This window comes from Carex rostrata, chromosome 9 (assembly GCF_964058835.1).
Source record: "Carex rostrata chromosome 9, lpCarRost1.2, whole genome shotgun sequence".
Lineage (NCBI taxonomy): Eukaryota > Viridiplantae > Streptophyta > Magnoliopsida > Poales > Cyperaceae > Carex > Carex rostrata.
Genome location: NC_135926.1, coordinates 3,824,614 through 3,848,266, shown reverse-complemented (window position 1 = coordinate 3,848,266; position 23,653 = coordinate 3,824,614). Strand labels below are relative to the sequence as shown.

At 34.5% G+C, this 23,653-nt stretch overlaps 2 protein-coding genes across 3 annotated transcripts; one reads left to right on the top strand and one right to left on the bottom strand.

Annotated features, from left to right (window-relative positions):
- Positions 1-554: 554 nt before the first annotated feature.
- Positions 555-4,356, bottom strand: LOC144559592 (HNH endonuclease). The gene is made up of 4 exons (XM_078308657.1): positions 3,940-4,356; positions 1,100-1,138; positions 915-999; positions 555-793 (listed from the first exon to the last, which is right to left on the bottom strand). The coding sequence occupies exons 1-4, from the start codon at positions 4,270-4,272 to the stop codon at positions 711-713; spliced, it is 540 nt and encodes a 179-aa protein (XP_078164783.1). The 5' UTR covers positions 4,273-4,356; the 3' UTR covers positions 555-710.
- A 14,251-nt stretch (positions 4,357-18,607) lies between these two features.
- On the top strand, positions 18,608-23,387 carry LOC144559621 (RNA-binding KH domain-containing protein). 2 transcript variants are annotated; one of them, XM_078308689.1, is made up of 7 exons: positions 18,608-19,400; positions 19,776-20,147; positions 20,389-20,640; positions 21,054-21,296; positions 22,120-22,178; positions 22,841-22,902; positions 23,062-23,387. In XM_078308689.1, the coding sequence occupies exons 1-6, from the start codon at positions 18,780-18,782 to the stop codon at positions 22,866-22,868; spliced, it is 1,575 nt and encodes a 524-aa protein (XP_078164815.1). In that variant the 5' UTR covers positions 18,608-18,779; the 3' UTR covers positions 22,869-22,902; positions 23,062-23,387. The 2 variants fall into 2 exon arrangements, with proteins under 2 accessions (XP_078164815.1, XP_078164816.1); XM_078308690.1 differs by having other exon boundaries at positions 18,609-19,400; positions 22,841-23,387.
- The last annotated feature ends 266 nt before the right edge of the window (positions 23,388-23,653 follow it).

Sequence of the window (23,653 nt, the reverse complement as noted above, 5' to 3'; positions counted from 1 at the left end):
AGGAAAAAATTATTCATTGAGATTCACGCATTGAAAATTTTGAACAGTTGGGATCCCTTTGGAATAACAGCCGATTTATTTCCGCCTATTAATAAATCGAATACAGATAATTGAGTATTGACTGCAGAAGCGCAGAGAGAGTTTTGGCAGCCGCTGCCAAATTTTTAATAAAGCAGAGATTTTAAGTTAGACAATAAGACAGACACAGATAATCCAAATCCGACTGAAAATTCAAGGTCAGCTTTTACTGCGAAATGGCATGCCATAAGCTTTTACTGTAATGGCATGCCAGTACATTCCTCAAAAGTGCGAAAAACAAAACAAGTATCTGAATAAATAAATACCAGCTGACATACCTTGTGCAGTTGTACTGTTTCAACATAAACCGGTGTGAGGGTTCGCCGCACAACTTTTGGGTTTCACAAGTTACCGTAATTTCTTTTTTTACGTTAATATTTCAAAATTCAAAATTTACACAACAAATCCGAACTTGTCCATACAAAATTTTGTAGTTACTTCAAAATTTGCTTTGAACAAAATTATGAGGTCCAAAATGAACGCACTAAAATTAAATTGCTACAGTTAAATGATCGGATAATTCTCCGAAGTCCGAACTATAAAATTAAATTGAACTTGGTTTTGAATATATTACTTGTAAAAAGGCCATGTTCTCACAGACCTAGAAATCTTAAAATGATTAAATAAATTTATCATTGTATATTGCACCCCCCTGAATCAGGCTCACGTTTGACATTGCCAAAAGCTGAAAGCTCAAGCAGATCCATGTCTCTTCCTGCCATTTGTCATCATCGTAAATCAAATCTCAAGTCTATTAAGCACTATAATTAGTAAGTTTTGTTCTCTTAAAAAAATGTTTGTACAATGGTACCGTACTGAGATTAGATAATACATACCAGATACTCTACAATAAGCACTCTTTTGCATAAGATCTGATCTCGACACTTCTGTGTTGTTCCCTTTTGACCGGTTCACAGTTGCCTTCAACAATTACATAATAAAATGACTTCAGAAAAATTTAAAAACAGAGTATGACTTATGGCATTGCAAATGGAAAGAAAAAAATAAATAAAATTTGCACCTGTAGAACTTGACAATTCTCTAATGTACTCCTCCCACCCTGAGAAATTCATAAAAAAAGTATTACACATAATGAATAAATGTCTGCTTTCAATCTGAGCAAAATTTATGCAGTTCAAATGATAATTAGTAATGTGTATGGCTATTTATTCTAAAATTTCAGCCACATACATGTAAACCAAAGAATGTGGATGCAATCTAAAACAGGACAGGAATCAAAATGTAGAAAAAAAGGTGATATTATTGTGAAAAGTTGCAGAATTTTCACCACAGAGACTGAATTTAACAGAAATTAAAAACAAGCAACTTCGTTGTCAGGCCTTAACAATATCACTCTTATGCACATATAAAAAGAGTTAACAACAATGTAATGACACAAATCTTGTGATAGCAGAATAAAACGTTTTATCTTATCATGGATGCCTCAAAGAAAATCACTATAAAAATTGCAGATTAGCGGTTTTAGCATAGAGCAGCTGAATCTAACATTATTTATCATCCACTATTGGTATGAGAGTACTTTTAGTATATGAACCACTAAAATCCACTAAATTTGGTATGAGAGTACTTTTAGTATATGAACCAAGCTGGTACTTATTTAATTTAAGATGCTGTAGCATTTTAACCAAGCTAGTACTAGTTGAATTTTAAGATCTCTCCTACTTTTTAAGGTAGGCAGTTCATTGTTAAGCAATGATCTACTGGTTCTTTGGCTCAAAATTTGAAGAACCAATATTTGCCATATTGAAACCTTATATGAGACCAAATTTTATAATTTTTATTTCTACTAGTTAATGGGTGGGAGATAATTGGTTTCAAAATTTCTGGACCATCCAATAGCAACAGTTCTCTTTGTATCAATAAATAATTAAATATAGTCTAAACAAACATCATAAAATATAAAATTTAGTTTTTTACAAGATTCTGACATGTAAATTTTTAACTGCTTAAATCCACCGTTCAATGAAGATCTTGAGCCAAAAGTACCAATTGATATGCTTCACAAAAGCACCCTAGCCATACTCCCATGGTATATATTTTTGGCATATCTTGATATTATTACTTTTTTGCTAGAAACATGATATTAATAATACAGCTGTTTAAAAACTTGGAAACTTAGTGCTAGAAAAAAAAATAATAATAATGAAATAATGGTTCAGTGGCCCCTAATTTTGCTAATCACTTGGACAGTGCTGGCAGTTCCATTATTAACTCTAATTAACCCCTAAAAGAAGTAGAGTTAGTTTTACATGTCAGAGCTTGCAAAATGAAGCCATCAGTTGGATCTTAATTTTTATGCCATGTACATGTAACAATAAACAGCATTCTTGAAGTGCAGATTAACAGTACTTAAGAAGAACACTTTTTTAAAAAAAATTCAGTGCCTCATAGGATGAGTATTTCTGTTATTAAAAACAGAATTAAAAACCAAGAGCTAGTTAAGGATTACAAGCCTAAAGGATAATACCCCATTTGAAATAACACCCAGCAACCCTCCTCTTCCAATCACATAAAGCAGACACATTGTCGGGCTTATTCAGGAATTTATCCAATAATACAAGGATATATTTACAAGTTTATTAGAAACTGAAAAGATGAACCTCGGGGTTTGCTCCTGAGTTTGTAAAATGAGTTGAATGGAGAGAAAGGAACGAAAAGGGAAGAAAGGGCTTATGTTACCCTTGCTCCCAAATTCGAATTTTAGAAAATAATTTAGGAAAATGGAGAGAATCACTCTATGCATTTCTCCAAGCTTTATTCTGCACCAATTTGAGGGTTACAATCTTACCGTCTCTCCGTTTTCTTTCCTTCCCGTTTCCCTTTGCTTTCTCCCCATTCACCCCATTTTACATACTTGGGAGAGGACCAAGTAAGGGACGAAATGGTATGGTATAATCATAGCAGAGAACAAGGTAACCTATCAATTTGTAGTAAACAGGATTTCCCAAACCATGATACATGTTATATATGCTATAACACATTAAAGTTAAAACCAATTTACAAAGGACAGCTACCAAAAGGAGCAATAGGTACAAGGCGTGGGGGATGAATTTGGAGCAGATTGTAGAGAGGCTATTTCACCACTATGAATTTGGTTAATCTATAATCTTGCCCCAGTAAGCTTTGCAACTTCAAAAAGCCCGGTTCGAAAATTTCTAGTATTGTAATCACACAACCTGTTTTCAAGTAGGCCTACTTCATGTTTCCCGGTGACTACTAGATCAGTCATTTGTATTGACAAAATTATATCTTCCAAAGCTACAATTACTTTAGTAGGAACAAAAAGCCCTACTATAGTAATCTCCATCCTTAAGGAGGCCGTCAAATACTTCTACATGTTAAAGTAACTCCTACTATAGTAATCGAATTATGCTTGCTCAAAAAAAAAAAGAAATTGACCAAAACCTGGTGCCATTTGCTGGATGGATGGTTTACGAATTGATTGGAGACAACACATTCATCAGCTTATTCCTAATAATGTTGAAGACATTCCTAGTCCGGGAGACAGAGATCCAGGAGATCAGTACCAGTCTGGTACAGCCTGGGGAGGCTCAAGGCAATATCAAGTGATTGAAGGGGTGGTGTGAAAAACAGGCTTTTTTTTTCATATATATATTGGACCGTACTGATGTGAAAAACATGTGGCCTCATATGCTAAAACAGACAGTGGTGTTATGTATCACCTTTTTTTGGAAAAGAAGAAGAAGAAGAAGAAAGTTATGCTTACTCAGCCCAACGAGGGTCCCTAATTGCATATGTTGCCAAAGAAAAGTAATAATGAAAACAGCAGAGGGAAGTAGGTAACCGATGAAAGAAAAACGAAAAAGGAAAGAGAAGGACCTTCGAGTAAGGGACTATATGGTCGTAATCATGGCAGAGGCAACCCGGGCAACCTACGAGCTTCCTAAACAAGATATTACCAAACGCGTCGCGGCGCCACCTGTCAGGGTCTCGGCCCTTGACCTTCTCGGCTTTCTCCCAGCACTGTCGCTTCACAGTGTATGTGAAGTTCCTAGGGTTCCCTTCACGATCGTCGTCGATGACGAGGGTGCTGGAGTCGTCCCGTAGCAAAGCGGGGGGCGGAGAGGATGGAGAGGCTGGAGAGCGTTTGCGGTCGCGATTGGAGTTGGGCCTGTTCTTGCCATAGCCACGACCATGGCGGCGAGGTGCCATTACTGCTGCAAAAGTGAGAGGTGGAAAATGGACAGTGGAATCAGTGAAAGATGTGTTTGTGTTTCTAATTATCGGATACGGATAGCTTTCTCATCTCCTCTGTGAGAGTGACAGAGAGGGAAAGCCCGGCCAATCGAGCAGACGAAAAATGTGCAAGTACAGAAAGGCCTTAATATTATATTATGGGCTCTTAACTTGGAAAATAGAGGAAACTAAGACGGCGGTTTTGACTGGCCTATGGGCCTTGATGGACCTTAATAGGTAATGGAATAGAGAAGACAATGAATGTAAAGAGAATTTGTAATTTGCTATTGATTAATCTGTACAGGAGATTACATCATATAGACTTTCTTTAAATCGAAATTATAGTTAAATTGTAGCTTAACTATTGGTTGTATGCCTGGTTAGTAAACTAGATCCTAAATTCTAGACCCTTACAGATTGAAATAAATTGGGTTGCTCTACCGATGAACTTGTTGAAAAATTAATCCTAAGCTAGGTAATTTACAAATTAAATTATAAAAGAGATTAGAAAATTAAACTGTGATTAGGAGGATCTAATCACTTGCATCTTGTTGCCTTGTTCGTTACACCTGCATTTAGTCAATGACCCGATTAAAACCTTCGAATATATTTTCATTTCTTCATTTTTATATTAAGCACGTAGATGTCCTGATTTCCCAATGCCTTCGATTAAAAGATGAAACTTCGAATTGAATATCAACACTCCAATTAAATATTATGCCTTTTTCTATCTTACGTATCTTTATATATTCTTGTACATGTAAAAGTCTAAATTTATGCAGATACATACTCGCCACATGTAGATATTCTAATTTTCTCATTTTTTTTTCCTAAATTCTTTTATTTGATTATCAAATACTCGATTTTCTGATTAGTATTTCTTTTTTTAATTTTAAAATATCGTTTAAGAATACAGATTCACAATTATTGCAATTCTTAATTTCGTTGTATGTTATTGGAAAAAAATAACTTATCACATATTTCAATTGAGAAAATATTTCTGTCCACAGCCTTTTATCCACCATCTGTCCACTGCACTATCCATTCCCGGTTTAACTATCTCCGCGCTATCCACTTCTAACGGCCTATTTAAACACCGACGGATGGAACCTTACGCTACATAAATTTCTTCTCTCTTTCTTTTCTCCATTTTGAAATTGAGACCAGATCCAGATAGCAGAGGAGATCCAGGCGACCAGATCATAGCCGCCTCCATCTCCCTCACGCTCTGACCGACGTACACACGAGCTCTGCTATTTCTCTCTCCGCACCTTGCTCCGTCATTTCTCTCTCTGCCATGGCGGAGCCATCGGCCCTCCGCCGTGTCCTGCTCTATACGATCAGTAGCCAACTCGGTAGCCAACTCTATTCGCTCCTAGTTTAATATGTTACGTAGACTTCTGATTTTATGAGATATTACGTAGATCAAGAAGAATTCGATTAGAGCATTGTTTCAACCATGCTTGCCAGGTGTTCGACAAAATTCTTCTTATAGAAATGGATTTTCTCGCATGCCTGATTTTATTGTTATGTAACTCCAAAATTTTAGAAGACGTCACTTGATTTTCAAATCTGGTAAGTTATTTCTATTGAATTTGTTGTTTTCGTTGTATGCAATAACAGATCTAGCATTTCAAATGAAATATGGAGAAAAGAGATGATAGAGAGGCGATATGGAGTATTGATCTGTTAATTTTACTGTATTGCCCCGTTAATTTTACAGTATTCATCTTGTCATTTTACAGTATTCATCTTGTGAAAATATGGAGGAAATATATGATAGAGAGGTGATATGGAATATGTTAATTTTACGGTATTGCCTTGTTAATTTTACAGTATTCATCTTGTCATTTTACAGTATTCATCTTGTGAAAATCTGAAAGAAAGAGATGATTTGTTAATTTTACAGTATTTATCTTGTAATTTTACAGTATTTATCTTGTAATTTTACAGTATTCATTTTGTAATTTTACAATATTCATCTTGTGAAAATCTGGAGGAAAAAGATGATAGAGAGACTTCTTACTCATCTGAACAATGAACACAGATGTTGTTTGTGGTGAACAGATGTTACTTTGTGGTGAATAGATTTTGTGTGTGATGATGGATGTATGTATAGATTTAGCAATTTTATAGTATACATGGTATTATTTTATGGTTTATATTTTGCAATTTTACAGTATACATGATTGTTTGCAGATTGTAGTTTAAACTGAAATGTAGCATTTTTTTACATTTTATCTTACAGTATAGATGGTAATATTTTATGGTTTAGTTTTAGAAATTTTACAATATACAAGATTCAATTGAAATTTACAGTATTATGTGAAAATTTTACAGTATAGACGATTCAATTGTACATTTACAATATACAAGATTCAATTGTAAATTTTACTATGTAGAAGATTCAATTTTACAGTATACAAGATTCAATTTTACAGTATACAAGATTCAATTTTACAGTATACAAGATTAAATTGAAAATTTTACTGTATACAAGATTCAATTTTACAGTATACAAGATTCAATTTTACAGTATACAAGATTCAACTCAGTGCCAATAACCGCTAATAACTAACTCTAACTGCCAATAACTTCCTATAACTGCAATTTCCGAAAGAACAGTTTGAAAGTACATTTATTTTGTCATGTTGTGCAAGTTGCAATCTTTTTCTAACTATTATGTGACCACTTCAAATAGTTGCTGGATGTTTTGTAGTTAACTGATATATTTTATGTGATATATTGTATAATTATACAGCATGTAGAAGTAATTTTACAGTATTCGCGCAAGTCAAAGCTGTGGACAAATGGTGGACAAAAGGCTGTGGACAATTAGACGCTTCCATTTCAATTTACTAATCAAGATATATTTTGCCTTGCAATTTGTTCGGTTTGTTTATGAGTTCAAAGAACCTTTTATGGCACATTAATCGCATATTTCATGGTCCCCGCTTTTTTAAAATTAAAAAAAAAAATCCGCAAGTTGTGGAATATTTGCTACTTTGACACGGACGGCTATAAAAGAAATCATTTAAACATATCCCAACTCTCCCAACTCTCGCTACCGTCCAAGGAATCTGACGAGGCAGAATTTAAGGATATGCCATCGATGCTGCCTTGAGATCTGTGCGAGGGGAATGAATGGTGGAACCGAATCGTCTGCCCTCTGAGGGCAGGAAATTTCTGCTCCCAGAGTCACTGCAGAGTGGATCCCCATTAAAATCTAAATCCAAAACTATTTTAATCCTAAACCCTTTAATAGTAACCGGACTCACCCCGCAGTGACTCTGAAGGCAAAAATTTTCTGCACCCCAGAGAGCAGGAGATCTGATTCCATGAATGGTACCGGTAAAATTGCTCACTTGGTGCAAGAGAGAAGCTAGCATTAGTGCACCAGAATGGGTCTGTAGGTGTCAGAGGCCACTCCCGATTAGTACTGCTTGTACCATGTGGCCGCGCAGCCACACAACAAAGAGAACTTATGCTTCAATTTTTCAAAGATGGCATTTATTTTTCTTTCTTTTCTGGAATATATAAATTTGGGATTAAAAGAAGGCAAACGTTGGATCAGAAAAGAAGACTCAGAATAAGAATAAAGCTCAAAGTTTTCATATGTGGGCTTCAAATTAATCTGAATTTGAGGTCACTAAACCCCAGTTAATAACTCACAGCGTTTTTATGGTTGAACTGATGCCCGCACAAAAAAATTGCAAAATTGAATTGGGAAGGCAAACGTGAGGGGGCTCCTTCACTAGGAAGAGCAAAGAAGAACAATTACAAACTTCATATATTGTACCTAGGTTATTGAGTTTCTATGGATGGAGAGGGGTTTTGTCAAAAAAATAGCATCCATATTCGGTCAGCTCTTTTCCCTTCTCTAAGAAGTAAACTTTTTAATCGGACAATACTGTATTTAGAATTTTGAATTGTGATCAAATTTCAGGTAATTCGGTTTGATTTAAAGGAATTTCATCTCCTACGGGAATATGTTGAAGATATGGAAAATCAGAGAGAGAGAGAGAGAGACAGACAGACAGAGAAAAGATAACTCACAGGGGGCCGATTTTTTTATTTATATCCAAAAATTAAATTAAATTTCAAAAAATAACCGAACCGGATGTCAAATTTGAAATCTACCCAAACCGGTTAACCGTTAACCGGACCAAATTTCCGGTTAACGGTTAACCGGACCTTTTCAAAATGGTTCGGTTAACCATTAACCGGACCCAAACCATGGGTCCGGTTAACGGTTAACCGGATTCGTTGGTTCGCTGAACCGTTAACCGAACCCATTTTTTTTTTTTTTTTTTTTTTTTTTTTTTTTTTTTTAAAACAGAAAATTTTAAATGCATATGTATATGTATTTTTTTTATTTTATATGTATATGTATATGTGTATGTATATTTTTCTATAATTTTAAATTTCAGATTTGATTTACAAATTTTTTTTGTGTAAATTTGATAAATCTAAATACGAATTTTATTTTATATGTATATGTAGATTATATAGAATATATAGTGTTTAGGGTTTAGGGTTAGTGTATATAGATTATATAGAATATTAATAAAATAAATATTCCGACAGAATATATATAGTTTCTGCAACATCCAATTATTAAGGTCTAAAATAATAATAATAATAATAATAATAAGGTCTAAAATTATTTATATGAAAATATATATAATAAATTTCTGCAACAGAAAATTAATTAGGCCGAAAATTATATATGAATTCATATAAAATCATAGAAAATACCAACATAATACAATTTGTGCAACATATACACACATATAGTTTTTTGTACATGCAATCCCATCTTATCCTATCATATAACATATAGTCAAGATCCAATACAACACATATAACACATAGTTTGGTCCTTCCCCTTTATTAGCCATGCAATCAACTTTTGGCCAAAATTCAGCAAGTTCGGCCCATTTTGCCAAAATGCATGGCTGTCATTGAGGTTGGACCGAATTTTTGTTCATCTTAAGTTGTATTAGATCCAATATAGCAAAAATAGAGATGCACATGTGAGGCCTCTTGGGAGGTTAAAGGTCTCCAACTTTTGCATCTCCCATAAATTTTAATAATAGAGAATAATTATGAATTGATTCAAGAATAATAATTCTCAAAATTTATATGAACCAAAGAATTAAATAAAATTAATAATTCTCCGATTAAAATTAGTAATTAATCCCAAAAAAAAATTTACTCTCGGATTAATCCAAAATTCGTCCAAAATGAATTTCTCAGTTTAAATTCGTCGTATAAGATCCGTAATCATGAACCATCAAAATGAATTTCTCAGTTTAAATTAGTAACTGTATATTTCAAAAAAAGTAAAAAAAAGTAAAAAAAAAGTAAAAAAAATTGGTAACTGTATATTATTTATGTATATGTATATGTGTATGTGTATGTGTATTTTTCTATAATTTTAAATTTTATATTTGATTTACAAAAATTTTTGGTGTAAATTTGATAAATCTAAATACGAATTTTCATGTATATTTTCAATAGAAAAAAAAATTGAAAATTTTCTGTTTTAAAAAAAAGTAAAAAAAAAAAAAAAAAAAAAAAAAAAAAAAAAGGGTTCGGTTAACGGTTCAGCGAACCAACGAATCCGGTTAACCGTTAACCGAACCCAAACCCTTGGTCCGCTAAACGGTTAACCGAACCAAGGGTTCGCTAAACGGTTAACCGAACCCTTGGTCCGCTAAACCGTTAACCGAACCTAGGGTCCGGTTAACCGTTTAGCGGTTTGGGTACTTTTAAAATTTGAAATGCGGTTCGGTTGATTTTTGAAATTCAATTTAATTTTTGGATAAAAATAAAAAAATCGGCACAGGGGGCGTGGCGTCGCTTGGCGAGGAAGGAGAAAGAGGTGCAACGAGCAAGCAACCGAGCAAGTGTTGAGAGAAAGGGAGAATAGTGAACCCGAGTAGCTTATTTCACAGAGAGAAGAAATCGTGAAAGGCAAAGGAACATCGTCACTTTCGTCTATTTTTTTTTCTTCTAATATTCGATTATTTTAGTTTCAATTAGACATCGGGTCATCGTCTCATCGACTCATCGCCTCATCGGGCCTAGTCTTCATTTTTTTACATCCTGCATTATTCTGTCACTTTCGATTATTTTTTTCTTTAACTAATATTCCATTAGTTTAATCTCTGTTGAACACAGGACCTAATCTATATTTTTGACATCCTGCGTTGTTCTGACCATCTCATATTAATTCAGTACAAACTAATTTGTATGGTCAGCAATCAAATATTAAATCTCTTTAGGTTATTTTTAGATATTTTGAAAAGCTTAAACCCGACGAATATGTTTTCGTTTATAATTGACGTTTTGTATCGTTATGACTTATGACTGTCTCATATCAACATGCAGCGAGTACTTTAATAAGTAGGACTAAAATTAAGCACAAATTAATTTGCATGTCTGGCTACTTAAAATTAAATCTCCTTTTCAGTTGTACTTTTTTGTGATTTTAGGAAGGTTAGATTCGCCAGATACATCTTCCTTTACGAGGATTAATTGCTTATTTTCAGTGATTTTATCGATAGTCCTTTTTTCTTTTCTTTTTTATTATCAATAGAGTCAATCCATACTATTTAGAAGGAAATCAATATACATATTTTAAGGTACTTTTGTGTAAAACTAAGTGGGTTCAATTGGAATTTTTTTCATAAACCATAATTAATAAAACAAATTTTACGGAACCAATATGATTGATTTTTTTTTTCAAAAACCATAAGGACCGTGGGGTTCCCACGGTCTCAATTTTTTTTTTTTTAAAAAAACAGAATTTTTTTCCAGACTGTGGGGTTCGCACGGTCTCAATTTTTTTTTTATAAAACAGAATTTTTTTTATTTTTTGTATTAAAATATTAGAAATGTTGAATTTATTTATTTGAAAATAGATGAAATACAATATTATTTGATTTATTAGAAAGACTGCAATAAATAACCCGGATCAATATTTTTCAGTTCGGTTTTTTTGCGGCTGTAAGAAAAATTAATATATTTCTTTATGTGTTATTAGAAAAAAATAAAAATGCTTAGATTCTGAGTTATTGATCCCGGTTCAAAAGTCACTTCTAGGTAATCTAGAAAATATTGTGATCCTTCTAGGACATTTAATTTATAAAAAGTTATATCTATTTTGAGAATTCTTTTTGAATAACAATCATTAAATAACTTAAAAGTTTTTGTTTTTTTCAAAAATAGATAACTCTGCAATTCTCTTTTTCCTTGCGGAGGCAAAAAGGTTGGATACACATTTTAATGGGGCAGTTTTCAATTTATGATGAGCCCAAGGTATACACAGGATAATTTTAACTCTATTATCTATATTATGTATTAATTCAAAATTTGTCATAGAATATGTCTATTTCACCATATTTTAATTTTAAGTTTCACATCCTAGGAGCGAAGAGGTATGACGGACATACCCAGACCGTTCGATCTGCAACGATTTTTGCACGTATAGTTTAGATTCACAGAGCGAATTATAATTTTAACCATCCGTACAAATGTCGACGCGAATTGAGCGATTCAGATTGCCTATCAAATCAAATTTGATTCGATACTTATCATGAGTAGAGTTGTGAACGGTTGTTATCTGCTGTCATAATACTATGATAGATGATCCATTCGGATAATATCAAACGGTTCAAGATAACAAGCTTATGTGACGTATTAAGCAAACAGTCAATGTGAAAAAAATCACGAAAATAGGATGTAATAGTTGTGGTAAAATATTAGGTCAGAACATATTATCTTCTATAAAAATCGGTGACAATATTTTCTCAAACAGCGTAAAAAATGGTCAGTTGAACATCTCTTACAAAAGAAAATTCCACGGAAATGGTTCCCATGATTTTTACAAAAATTGAGTACATCGAACAAAATCATTATTTATTCACTGTTCCTGACTCGCCATACTTCAAAATAGAGGTAATGTTAATGAGTATGGCAAATATAATATCAGTGTCATTTCAGTTTATATAACATCAACTTCAAAATTTATCAAATTGAGTTCAAATAGTGAATCCAAACCGTTCAAACTAATTTACTTTATGAGTGATGCGTTTACATGCAAACTTTTTATATTTTCAAGTTATTTTAGTATCAAATCAAGTGGCAAAAAAAATTGAAAAATGGTGAATCCAAAACCTATCAAATCTATCAAATCGAGTTCAAATGGTGAATCCAAACCGTTCAAACCGATCTACTTCATTAGTTGTGCGTTTACATGTAAAATTTATAAGTTTTTGAGTTTATTTGGTATCAAATCAAGTGGCAAAAAAAATTGAAAAATGAATGTATTAAAATTAACTTAAAAACTCACATATTTGACCGCTTGACTTGATACCAAATAAACTCAAAAACTTATAAATTTTACATGTAAACGCACAACTAATGAAGTAGATCGGTTTGAACGGTTTGGATTCACCATTTGAACTCGATTTGATAGGTTTTGGAGTTAGTGTTATATAGACTGAAATGATACTGATGTTATATTAGCCATACTCATTAGTAATTTTATATGATTGACAGAAGTCAAATGACAGTTTTTCTGTGGACAAAAAGCTGTAGACAATTATATGCTTCCTTTAGAATAAGCAAAAAATAAAACAAAAATGCCATATTGGTACAACAAAAAACATATGACGGACGTGTTGGGGTTTCGGGGTGGTATAACCAAAACCCCTTTTAGGCTTAAGTTGCGGAATGACCGTAGAACAAAAATTTCTACGGCCAACTTAAGCTCAGGATTAAACGGGGTATGTCAGGAAACTTTCCAAGGCGATCCACCTTCAGTATTCCTTTGGCATCAAAACCCAATTTAATCCTTTTACAGATCTACTCCATGATTGATTTCTAAAACTTTAATCTACTTACAAATTAAATAGATTAATATAACATATTTATACCTTGTTTCCAAATCACAGTTGGAATGCAGACCGAGCGAGTAGAGCCTCACCAGGGAAGGAATCGACTCGGAGTATCACACGTGTGATACCTCTATCGGTTATCCACCAGGACTAACCGGAGAGCGGTTTATTTCTTCTGCCAGAAATACCGTAAACCGCGGAATTCTGCAAAAACACTATTCACGGGGAAAAGACGAAAACCCGTAAACACGAATTTTCGGTTGCTCAGTTTCATCAATATGCAAAACTGACATACCGCTAAATTCGGTAAAACACTATTCATCGATCCCGTAAATATTCTCCACAACAACCCGCAAGATTATACGTCAACTACGTATAACTTTCTTTTCTCAACCGAAACACTATTTGGGAGAGAAACCGAGAAAGAGAGAAAATACCGATTCGTTTCTGCACGAAAAGATACATGTGAATGTGCATATGTATATATGTGAATATATCTTTCTCTCTCTACCCCTCCACCCCTATTTATAGTGTTTAGATTCGGTTGCAAAAGACCAAAATGCCCTCCAAGTTCGGCCTATTTACAAGATATGCCATTGACACCTCATCCTTTTATATGTGAAATGACCAAAATACCCCTTCCACACCCTTCCACATTCTTCTCCATGCTTCTACACATGCAAGGTGGCATAGGTGTGAAATGACCATTTTGCCCTTGTGGATAGGATTGATGACATGTCATCTGGATAGGATCAATGACGTGTCATGCGGATAAGCACGAATCTGAAAAGACCCGAATGCCCTCGGCCCGAACACAAATAATATTCGTATAATTATTCTGAACAATTATATATATATTTTTCTTTCGGTTATTTGTTTCGGTATCGATGACGTGTCATCTGGATAGGATCGATGACGTGTCATGCGGATAAGGACGAATCTGAAAAGACTCGAATGCCCTCGGCCCGAACACAAATAATATTCGTATAATTATTCTGAATAATTATATATATTTTTCTTGCGGTTATTTGTTGTTTCGATAATTTATACAATGTGTCCTGCACATTTATAAATTAACCGGTTAACTTTTATACAACGTGTCATACACGTTTATAAATTAACCAATGTTTTTGCTTGTTATTTTTACATAACATTTATAATTTAATTATAACACGTATAATTAATTATAACCATCTTAATATTAATTATAATCAATTTATAATTAATCAGTAAGATTCTCCGAGTAGCTCCTATATGGTGTGACCCAATAGGATCTGTGTTATGTTGGTAAACAGAGTTAAAACTGTTTTAACTTCTGTTAGTCATGGGTGGCATCTGGCAACACATCATGACCATCCAATTACACAGATGATGCTGTACTGTACAATATCACGATCCAGTAAACAATTTACTTGTGTCTGTTCTTCTGTCTCATAGCTATCAGATTAGTTTCAAGGTAGATGTGTGTCATCCTTGCTAACTTAATCTTTTCTTGATCTTGAGCAGATTATCAAATATAATTACTCTTGTAATTATACCGCTAGCAGATAATCTTACTCTATCAAGGGGCCCAGTGATGCTATAGCTCGTATAGAGATACGAGGGACAAATAGTATTCTTGGTAAACTATCACTTCCTCAGCTAAGCTATACATATGGAAAAGCTACTGTTATGACTGCTTTTTACGGACAGCGGTGGATAACAATCACACATACATATTTCTCAGTGGGAACGATAAATACCTCATACTGTAGAACGTGACACTGAATGAAAACATAAATGACACGAACACAATTCTATTTAATGTTTCATTCGGGGTCTGTCAAATACCATGTTTCTAAAACATGTATCTATGTGATTAAAATGACATCTCGTGTCAGGTGGTTTGTAAAACTTAACCATCTTTTAATCCACATACTAACCTTATCGCGGTAATTAGTGTTCCTGCTAATTACCTTGGTCAGTGACCTTTTAAGAGTATATATCATCTATATTATGGAGTTTCACAATTTCAGTCATGAACTCGAAATGATCCATAAATTCAATAATACTCAAGGCAACAAAATGCTATATAAATAAACATTCAATTCATGAACAAAGCTTTATGATAAATTATCGTATTATTGACTTCTAGATTATTACAAACTAACAGGACGTGTATTTCGGTACAACAAAAAAATAAAAATAAAATAACTCACATGCTATTTTGACACAATAAAATTAATTTTCTATGACTCAAAGTTTGTAAAAGCTCTTGATCTAATATATTATCTCGGCACAACGCAAAAAAAAAAAAAATTCGTGTCAATTTAGCATCACGGTATTTATAATTTTTATAAAAACGGAAACCATATATGTTAAAATTTTATTTATTTACACTTTTTAAAAAAGAATCCCGCAACTAGCGCTGGAATCTCGGAACAACACAAAAAAAAAAAAAAAATTCCATGTTAATTTGACATTTATGTACTTGTTGATTTTTGGATAAATAGAAACATCCGTCATTTTTATTAATATCCTACAAAAAAAAGTTAATTTTAAAAATGCCTCTGTCGTCTGTTTTTTTTTTAAACTGCCCCGACCCTCAGGCTCACAGGCGGCCCAAAAAATCCACCAAACCGCCTCCCCCCCCTCCCCCCCACGGGCGGTCCTCTTCTTTTTTTAGAGATCTTAGTATTTTGATTTAAATAATTTTGTGAAGAAAAATTTTCTTTATTTAAAGTGTATGCCAAAAAATAAGACATTTGATATATTTATGAAGTGATGTCGTAACTCTTTATAACTTTGATTTTATTTGTCAGTTGGATATCATAAGTCTAAATATAACACTAATTAAGGACTTGATCTTTATTCAAAAATTTTCAAGCTCTGACAGATTGTTAATCTTCTTCTCTTTTTATGGTTTTTATAATATATGTATAATATATACACATATACATATACATATATACATATACATATATGTAGAGGAACCTGCTAGCATGCTATGCGTAGCATAGCTCCCCTCCATGCAACGACTCAATATTCAACTTTTCAAAATCCTAACGGTCGATCCCAACCGTTCATCTTGTTCTCCATATTAATATGTGTTTGGAGACCAAATTTTACATTTTTTTGAATTTTTTTAGATTTATTGAAAATCGCTATTTTTTTATGGTCCAGATTTGCTGAAAACAACGATTTTCAATAAATAAAAAAAATAGTAAAACAATTCCAAAAAATATAAAATTTGGTCTCCAAACACATATTAATATGGAGAACAAGATGAACGGTTCGGATTGACCGTTAGGATTTAGAAAAGTCAAATATAGTGCCGTTGCACGAAGAGGAGCTATGCTACGCGTAACATGCTAGCATATTCCTATATACATATATACATATATACATACATATACACATATACACATCCACATATACACATATACACATATACATATACATATACATATATACATATACACATATACGTATATAAGAATATGCTAATATGCTACGCGTAGCATAGAGGGCCTCCGTGCAATGGCTCAATATTCGACTTTTCAAAATTCTAACGGTTGATCCGAACCGTTCATCTTGTTCTCCATATTAATATGTGTTTGGAGACCAAATTTTACATTTTTTGAAATTTTTTTAACTATTTTTTTAGATTTATTGAAAATCTCTATTTTCAGCAAATATTAACCATAAAAAAACAGCGATTTTAAATAAATCTAAAAAAATAGTAAAAAAATTCGAAAAAATGTAAAATTTGGTCTCCAAATACATATTAATATGGAGAACAAGATGAACGGTTCGGATCGACCGTTAGATTTTAATAAAGTCAAATATTGAACCGTTGCACGGAGGCCCTCTATACTACGCGTAGCATGCTAGGAGGTTCCTACATATATACATACACATATATACAATTTTTTTTTATAAACTAATTTTTTTATAATATATGTATATAAAAATATATACATATACATAGAGATAGGCTAATGTGCTTTCGGTAGCATATGGACCGAAATACACACGGTTAAAATTTGAAATTTCAAAATCCAAAAAGTCGATATGAACCGTTCATCTTGTTCTCCATATTAATATGTGCTTGGAGACCAAATTTTACATTTTTCTGAATCTTTTTACTATTTATTAAGCCACTTTAAAAATCGGTGATCCAACGGTTTTACTGTTTTGTTAAGCCACTGTTGAATCAGCAATTTTCAAAGTGACTTAATAAATAGTAAAAAAATTCAAAAAAATGTAAAATTTGGTCTCCAAGCACATATTAATATGGAGAACAAGATGAACGGTTCAGATCAACTTTTTGAATTTTGAAATTTCAAATTTGGACTGTGTGTATTTCGGCCCATATGCTACCGAAAGCATATTAGCCTATCTCCATATACATATATATACATGTATTATATTATGAGGAGGGATCAAGTTACAACACTTGAAAGTTACAACACTTGAAAGTTACAACAAAGTTACAACATCATTTTTTTTCATTTTCAAAGTCCAAATCGTCGATCCAAACCGTTAGATATTCAATCTATATTAAAATGTGCTTGCAGACCAAATTTTACATTTTTTGAAATTTTTTTGCTATTTATTAAGATGGGTACAAAATTGCTGTTTTTAATGGTGCAGAATTTTAATAAAAACAGCGATTTTGTACCCATCTTAATAAATAGCAAAAAAATTTCAAAAAATGTAAAATTTGGTCTGCAAGCACATTTTAATATAGATTGAATATCTAACGGTTTGGATCGATGATTTGGACTTTGAAAATGAAAAAAAATGATGTTGTAACTTTGTTGTAACTTTCAAGTGTTGTAACTTGATCCCTCCTCTTATATTATATACACATATATATACATGTATTATATTATATACACATATATATACATGTAGAATAAAGGCTACGCTACTTTGTGAATTAAATGAGGTGTTTTAATTCGCACTCATATCTCTAGTTTCGAAGTCCAAATAGCTGATCCAAACCGTTAGATGTTTAATCTATATTAAAATGTGCTTGGAGACCAAATTTTACATTTTTTTGAATTTTTTTACTATTTATTAAGATGGTTTGAAAATCGCCGTTTTTTAATGTCTACCGTCGAACGAAAACTTAAACTGAATTTTTGAGGTCCTAAACGACGTTTTTTTGAAAGTCTGATGCTTCAAATCCTAGACACTTGAGGATCAATTATAAAATCTTAACTGTTTTTTAACTTGACACGCATCTTGAAACATAATCTTATACTTTCTTAAGACATTGAATTTATTTAGGCTGAGAATTAATCTAGACCGCAGAAACAGATGACAGGAGCATTTTTAAATTTTTTTTTTTTTAGGTTATTAATAAAAATGGCCGCAGAAACATCTCTATTAAATTTTTATTTGTTTATGCTTATAAAAGAAATCCCGCAACTAGCGTCCAGCGCTACCGTCTGAGAACTGGGAGTTCCTGTGCAATAAAAGGCGTTCTTGCATAAAATACCCTAGATAACCCTGCCCCGCTGTTCGTGCTACCACGCCCTCCCCCCCCCCCCCCTCTCTCTCTCTCGTGTCCGCGCCTCCTTTTCTCTAATGGGCGTCCAGAGAAATAGCTCCGGTAAACGCCGCGCTGACTATTCCGACGGCGGTGGCGGGAAGAGGCGTAGCTCTGGCGATGACCGCGACAGAGAGCGCGACAGAGAGCGCGACCGCCACCGGAACAAAGAAGGGCCCGGCTATACACCCGATCCGGACGACACCGTATATCGCTATCTCTGTCCGGGTAAAAAGATCGGTAGCATCCTCGGTCGAGGTGGTGAAATTGCGAAACAACTCAGGAGCGACACGAGGGCTAAGATCCGAATCGGCGAAACCGTACCGGGTTGCGATGAGCGAATTATCACCATCTGGAGCTCCAGACAAGAGACCAACAACTCGGATGAAACTGGAGAGATGCTCTGTCCCGCGCAAGATGCGTTATTCAAGGTTCATGACAAGATCGTGGTTGATGACATGGCAGTTGGAGAAGAGGGAGAAGCAGGTGCTGGTCAGGTCACCGCTCGTTTGTTGGTGCCATCAGATCAGATCGGTTGTGTGATTGGAAAAGGAGGCACTATTGTACAAGCGATCAGGAGCGATACTGGTGCACAAATTCGTATTATGAAAGATGAGCATATGCCGACTTGTGCTTTGCCCAGTGATGAGCTTATTCAGGTAAATTTTGTTGTTTTTTTCTTCACATTTTTTTGATTTAAAAATCAACTGGCAAGTTCCAAACACTAAAAGCAGGTAATTTTGTAATTGAAGGACAGAAAGTTTATCATAATCAACGAAGTTAAGGATTTTAAAAAATTCTCAGTGAATTATTTGTATCTTCTATCTTGAATGCTGATTGATTAAATTGAATAAATTCATGGTCGTGTTTATTCATGTTAAGTAAATTTATTGAAGTATTAATGTACCTTATACCTTCCACAGCTTAGTTAGGAGTACCTTATACCAGAATTGTTCCTAAGGTTCTTTTACCAGCTCTGATATTTTTGCTAAACCTTACAATTTTTTTCTTCTTGTTTTTTTTTTTCCTGTAAGATTGTAGGCGATCCGACAGTTGTGAAGAAAGCTCTAATTCAAGTTGCATCCCGACTGCATGAAAACCCATCCCGGTCTAACAGCTTAGTGACACAAAATGCGCCATTGCCAGGTCCAATTATCAGCTCTTATGGGAGCTACGATCGGGACCACCGTTCTGCTGACTGGCCCAGTTTCTACCCGCTGCCTCGAGACGAGCACTCGTCGCGTGAGTTCACCTTGCGCATAGTCTGTCGATCATCGCTAATCGGAGCAGTTATTGGTAAAAATGGCAGTGTGATCAATCAGATCAGACAAGAATCTGGTGCCACAATAAAGGTCGATAGTGAGGCTATCGACGATGATTGTATAATTTCTATTTCTGCCAAGGAGGTATGGTTTTTAGTTAATCTGATCTAGGTCAGATCTTTTCATCTTATGAAATGATTTCATAGTGGGTACTAGTCAGTGATAAATGATATTTGGCCTAGAAAACATCTGTTCATACCGGTACACAGCCAATAAAGGTTCTACAATTCGTTCGTTACTTCTAATCTTACCCTGCCAGTTTTTGCAAGAGGGGGATACATACCAACCCGGTGCCCTAACCCTATTGGATATGTCTCTTTTTCAGTACTTTGAAGACCTTTCCCCATCAATAGATGCGGCTGTACGGCTCCAGCCGAAGTGCAGTGAAAGGGCCGAGTCGGGGAACGGTGATGTGCTCACCACCCGCATGCTGGTTTCGAGCTCTCGAATTGGGTGCCTTATTGGCAAAGGAGGCAGCATTGTAACTGAAATGAGAAGAAGCACTCGTGCCAACATTCGTATTCTTTCCAAAGATAACCTTCCCAAGGTTGCTACTCTTGACGATGAGATGGTTCAGGTACCTTGCTGTTTCTGTTCATTTTTCTCCCAAGTTACACTGTTTTGCTGCATTTGGAACTAAGGTTCTTTTTATGATCCTTTTTTATTTTAAGATAGATGGAACTAAAATATAGCTAGCTGGTTTAACAACACTTAACAAAATGATTAGTGAGGGCAACACAGCCAGTTTACCTTGTTCTACCTCTGTTCTACCAGCTTGGTGTTACTTTCAACTACAAAACAAATAAAAAACTATTGAATTTAACTTTTGAGCTGGAAATATGGAATATGTTGGGGGATTACTTTCCGATACAGTGAAATATTGGTGTCATTTTGCAGAAAGGCTTGTGCTTCATTTTACTTTGTGTGTTTTGTTATTGATTGTGAGCTTTTATTAGCTTTACGGACTGTGTTCTTTTGCACTTATTTCAGATAAGTGGAGAGGCTGATGTTGCTAAAAATGCCCTTATTGAAGTGGCAACACGTCTGAAGGCCAATTTCTTTGAGAGGGAAAATGAGCTTTCCCATTTCCCTTCCATACCATACCACCAGGTACGGACCCGCTCTCCCGAGTCATCTCGTTATGGCAGGGACAGTGGTCGTTATGGTGGCTCTCACGGCATTTACAGTTCTTCTAGTGACCTCAATAGCTATGGCAGATATGGCGGCTCACATGTATGTATTTGCATTTATATATTATTTGGGTTTTGCAATAATTAGTCCCAATCATTACCAAAAGAAAATTACGCCCAATCTGATTTGGAATATAGAAAGGCGGTATTATTCCTGTAGATCATCAAGTTGCTATTTCAAATAAATATTTTCCATTGGAGGTTTTTTTTTTTTCTAAGGAAGTATTTATAATCTTCCCTTGCAAATGTAATTGAATTCTCTTCTTAAGTCCCTCAATAAATTGGTAGTTAAGATCCCTTTCCACATACATGCTTCCCCCCTCCCACACTTGCTTGAAGGATTGAGTAAATTAAAAATAGAGTTTTTTTAGAACTACACTGACTGTAATGAGGTGCAGGAAGTTGAGTAGACATTGTACAAGTAAAATTAACTTCTAAGACAAACTAGGGGAATGCATGCAATAGACCAGAGTTACTATTAGTGGCTCTATATCCCTGGAGTTGCAGCATTGATAGAACCAGTATTTTTACTGTGGAACTATAGAAAATGTTAAGTTGCACCTCCTGTTTGGGTAACTGGTTAGCTTAAGTTTGTATTGTTAAGGCTTCTACTTGTGTTGAAATACTTTGATTTGGGCAATTGTTGAAGGGCTTAGGAATGGAAAAAAAAAATCACTTTCCCAAACAAGATGAAGTTAACATTATTCATGCTTTGAAGTTGGACAAAAATAGTACCTTTTTCTTTACAATAAAGGACCATTATAAAGCTAATATAGGTACGGCATGCATATTTGAGGTTTCTTATAAGCAACCACCTCTTTTATATCAAGTATTTTAAGGCTTGAATTGGCCATTAATCCCTGTAGGGTGGAGGAAGCAGTTATGGAACCTATGGTGGATACTCTGGACGTTCTGGCAGCAGTGGGTATGTACTATTGTTGCTTTTGTTACCTACACTCCTAAACTCGCTATCTTTCTTTTACCAAAAATATATTTTGCTTTTTTCTTCCTAAACTTTATTATAGACCTGCTGCAATGAGCATTATGGTCTTGGATTTTGGTGCCGTACAGTTATTGTATGGCTCCAAACCTGTTCTTCAATATTACAATTTCCTGTTTTGTGTTTACTTGGGGTTTTATGAAGGAGATCGGGATGAAAAAGACAAAGGCTCAAATTTTGGTAACTGAGAACCAAGTTAAGTCTATTGGCTTTTTGTGTGGAAAGGGTTGGCACCACAAGATGAGCTGTTTCTTTCTTCCGTCCTTTCTTTTTTCTATTTATTTTTGTGGGAAGGTGAGGGGACGGGTGTTTTTTTTTTCATACTACGTAAGGTGCTTCTTGTTTAGTGAGAGGACTACGAGACATGGTATTTATAACATGCAGGTGAAAATAAAACCACATTTTGACCGATGCATGGGAAGAGAGGGAGGGACCCTACAAACCATATAAAATTGGGGTTTTGGGGAATTTTATTCTATCTGTTTAACTTGATGATCTTCTGAGTACCATGTTTCCTCTTTATCCCTAAACCTTACAATTTTTTCTGTACAAATCCTAAGTCTTAATGAAGAAGCTTCTCTTAGCAGGCCTGGTTCTCATGGACGGTACCATTAAATTCTACACCTCACTGGTTTAGGGTCCCTGCCAGGTAGAACCACTACCCTTCATCCTTTTATCCTTTATCCTTTTATCTCTCTCTCTTGACTAATTTCCAGTACCAACAAGCCAAGCCACCTAAAGTGGACTTAACATATGTCTCACCAACATCTAACCTTATACCTTTACCCTCCTATGATTAAATCTGCAGCCTTGCCTACTGCCTAAGTGAAGCCTACATCCAAGCCCTCTAAACCTGAAGCCTTGATGACGTCAGCCCTACCTACCTCTGATGAAACCTTCATTATGTTTTAAGATGAACTATGTACTTTTTAAACCTAGCCTAAAACTTGCTTTCCTTGTGTCGTTCTCTATCTTTCCCTATTAAATTTAAGCTGAGCTTTCAAGTGTGTTTTGGATTCATTTATGTATTGGTGATAGGATGGTCAGACCTATAAATTAACATCTACCACCCTTATCTTGTTAAACCATTAAGACTGGTGAGTTTTAGTTGGATCACTTGAGCCTTCTACAGTATATTGGTGTTATTCAATTTTACTAGACTGACCTAAACATTTACTAATTTACAGCATCTGGACCACTCCGGTGCTAGGATTTGATTATTGTATATGTTTTATTTTGGATCCATGGGGGGGGGGGGGGGGGGGGGTTAATGTTTAAGGTGATGTGAACAGTTTTACTAGTTTTGGTGAAATCTAAAATGGATAGACAAGAGGGTAAATTTCTTTGAAGGTTTCTGAACTCATTTCTAGAGTCTGGCACTTCACTTTGATTTTACTCGG

Bases quoted from the DNA above. Each gene is read 5' to 3' on its own strand.
- LOC144559592 (XM_078308657.1), bottom strand. From the start codon at position 4,272: ATGGCACCTCGCCGCCATGGTCGTGGCTATGGCAAGAACAGGCCCAAC. The intron at 1,139-3,939 runs GTCCTTCTCTTT...TGAATTTCTCAG, and splicing joins ATATAGTCCCTTACTCGAAG to GGTGGGAGGAGTACATTAGA. The intron at 794-914 runs GTATGTATTATC...GACAAATGGCAG, and splicing joins TGCTTATTGTAGAGTATCTG to GAAGAGACATGGATCTGCTT.
- LOC144559621 (XM_078308689.1), top strand. From the start codon at position 18,780: ATGGGCGTCCAGAGAAATAGCTCCGGTAAACGCCGCGCTGACTATTCC. The intron at 20,148-20,388 runs GTATGGTTTTTA...TCTCTTTTTCAG, and splicing joins TTTCTATTTCTGCCAAGGAG to TACTTTGAAGACCTTTCCCC. The intron at 21,297-22,119 runs GTATGTATTTGC...TAATCCCTGTAG, and splicing joins GCAGATATGGCGGCTCACAT to GGTGGAGGAAGCAGTTATGG.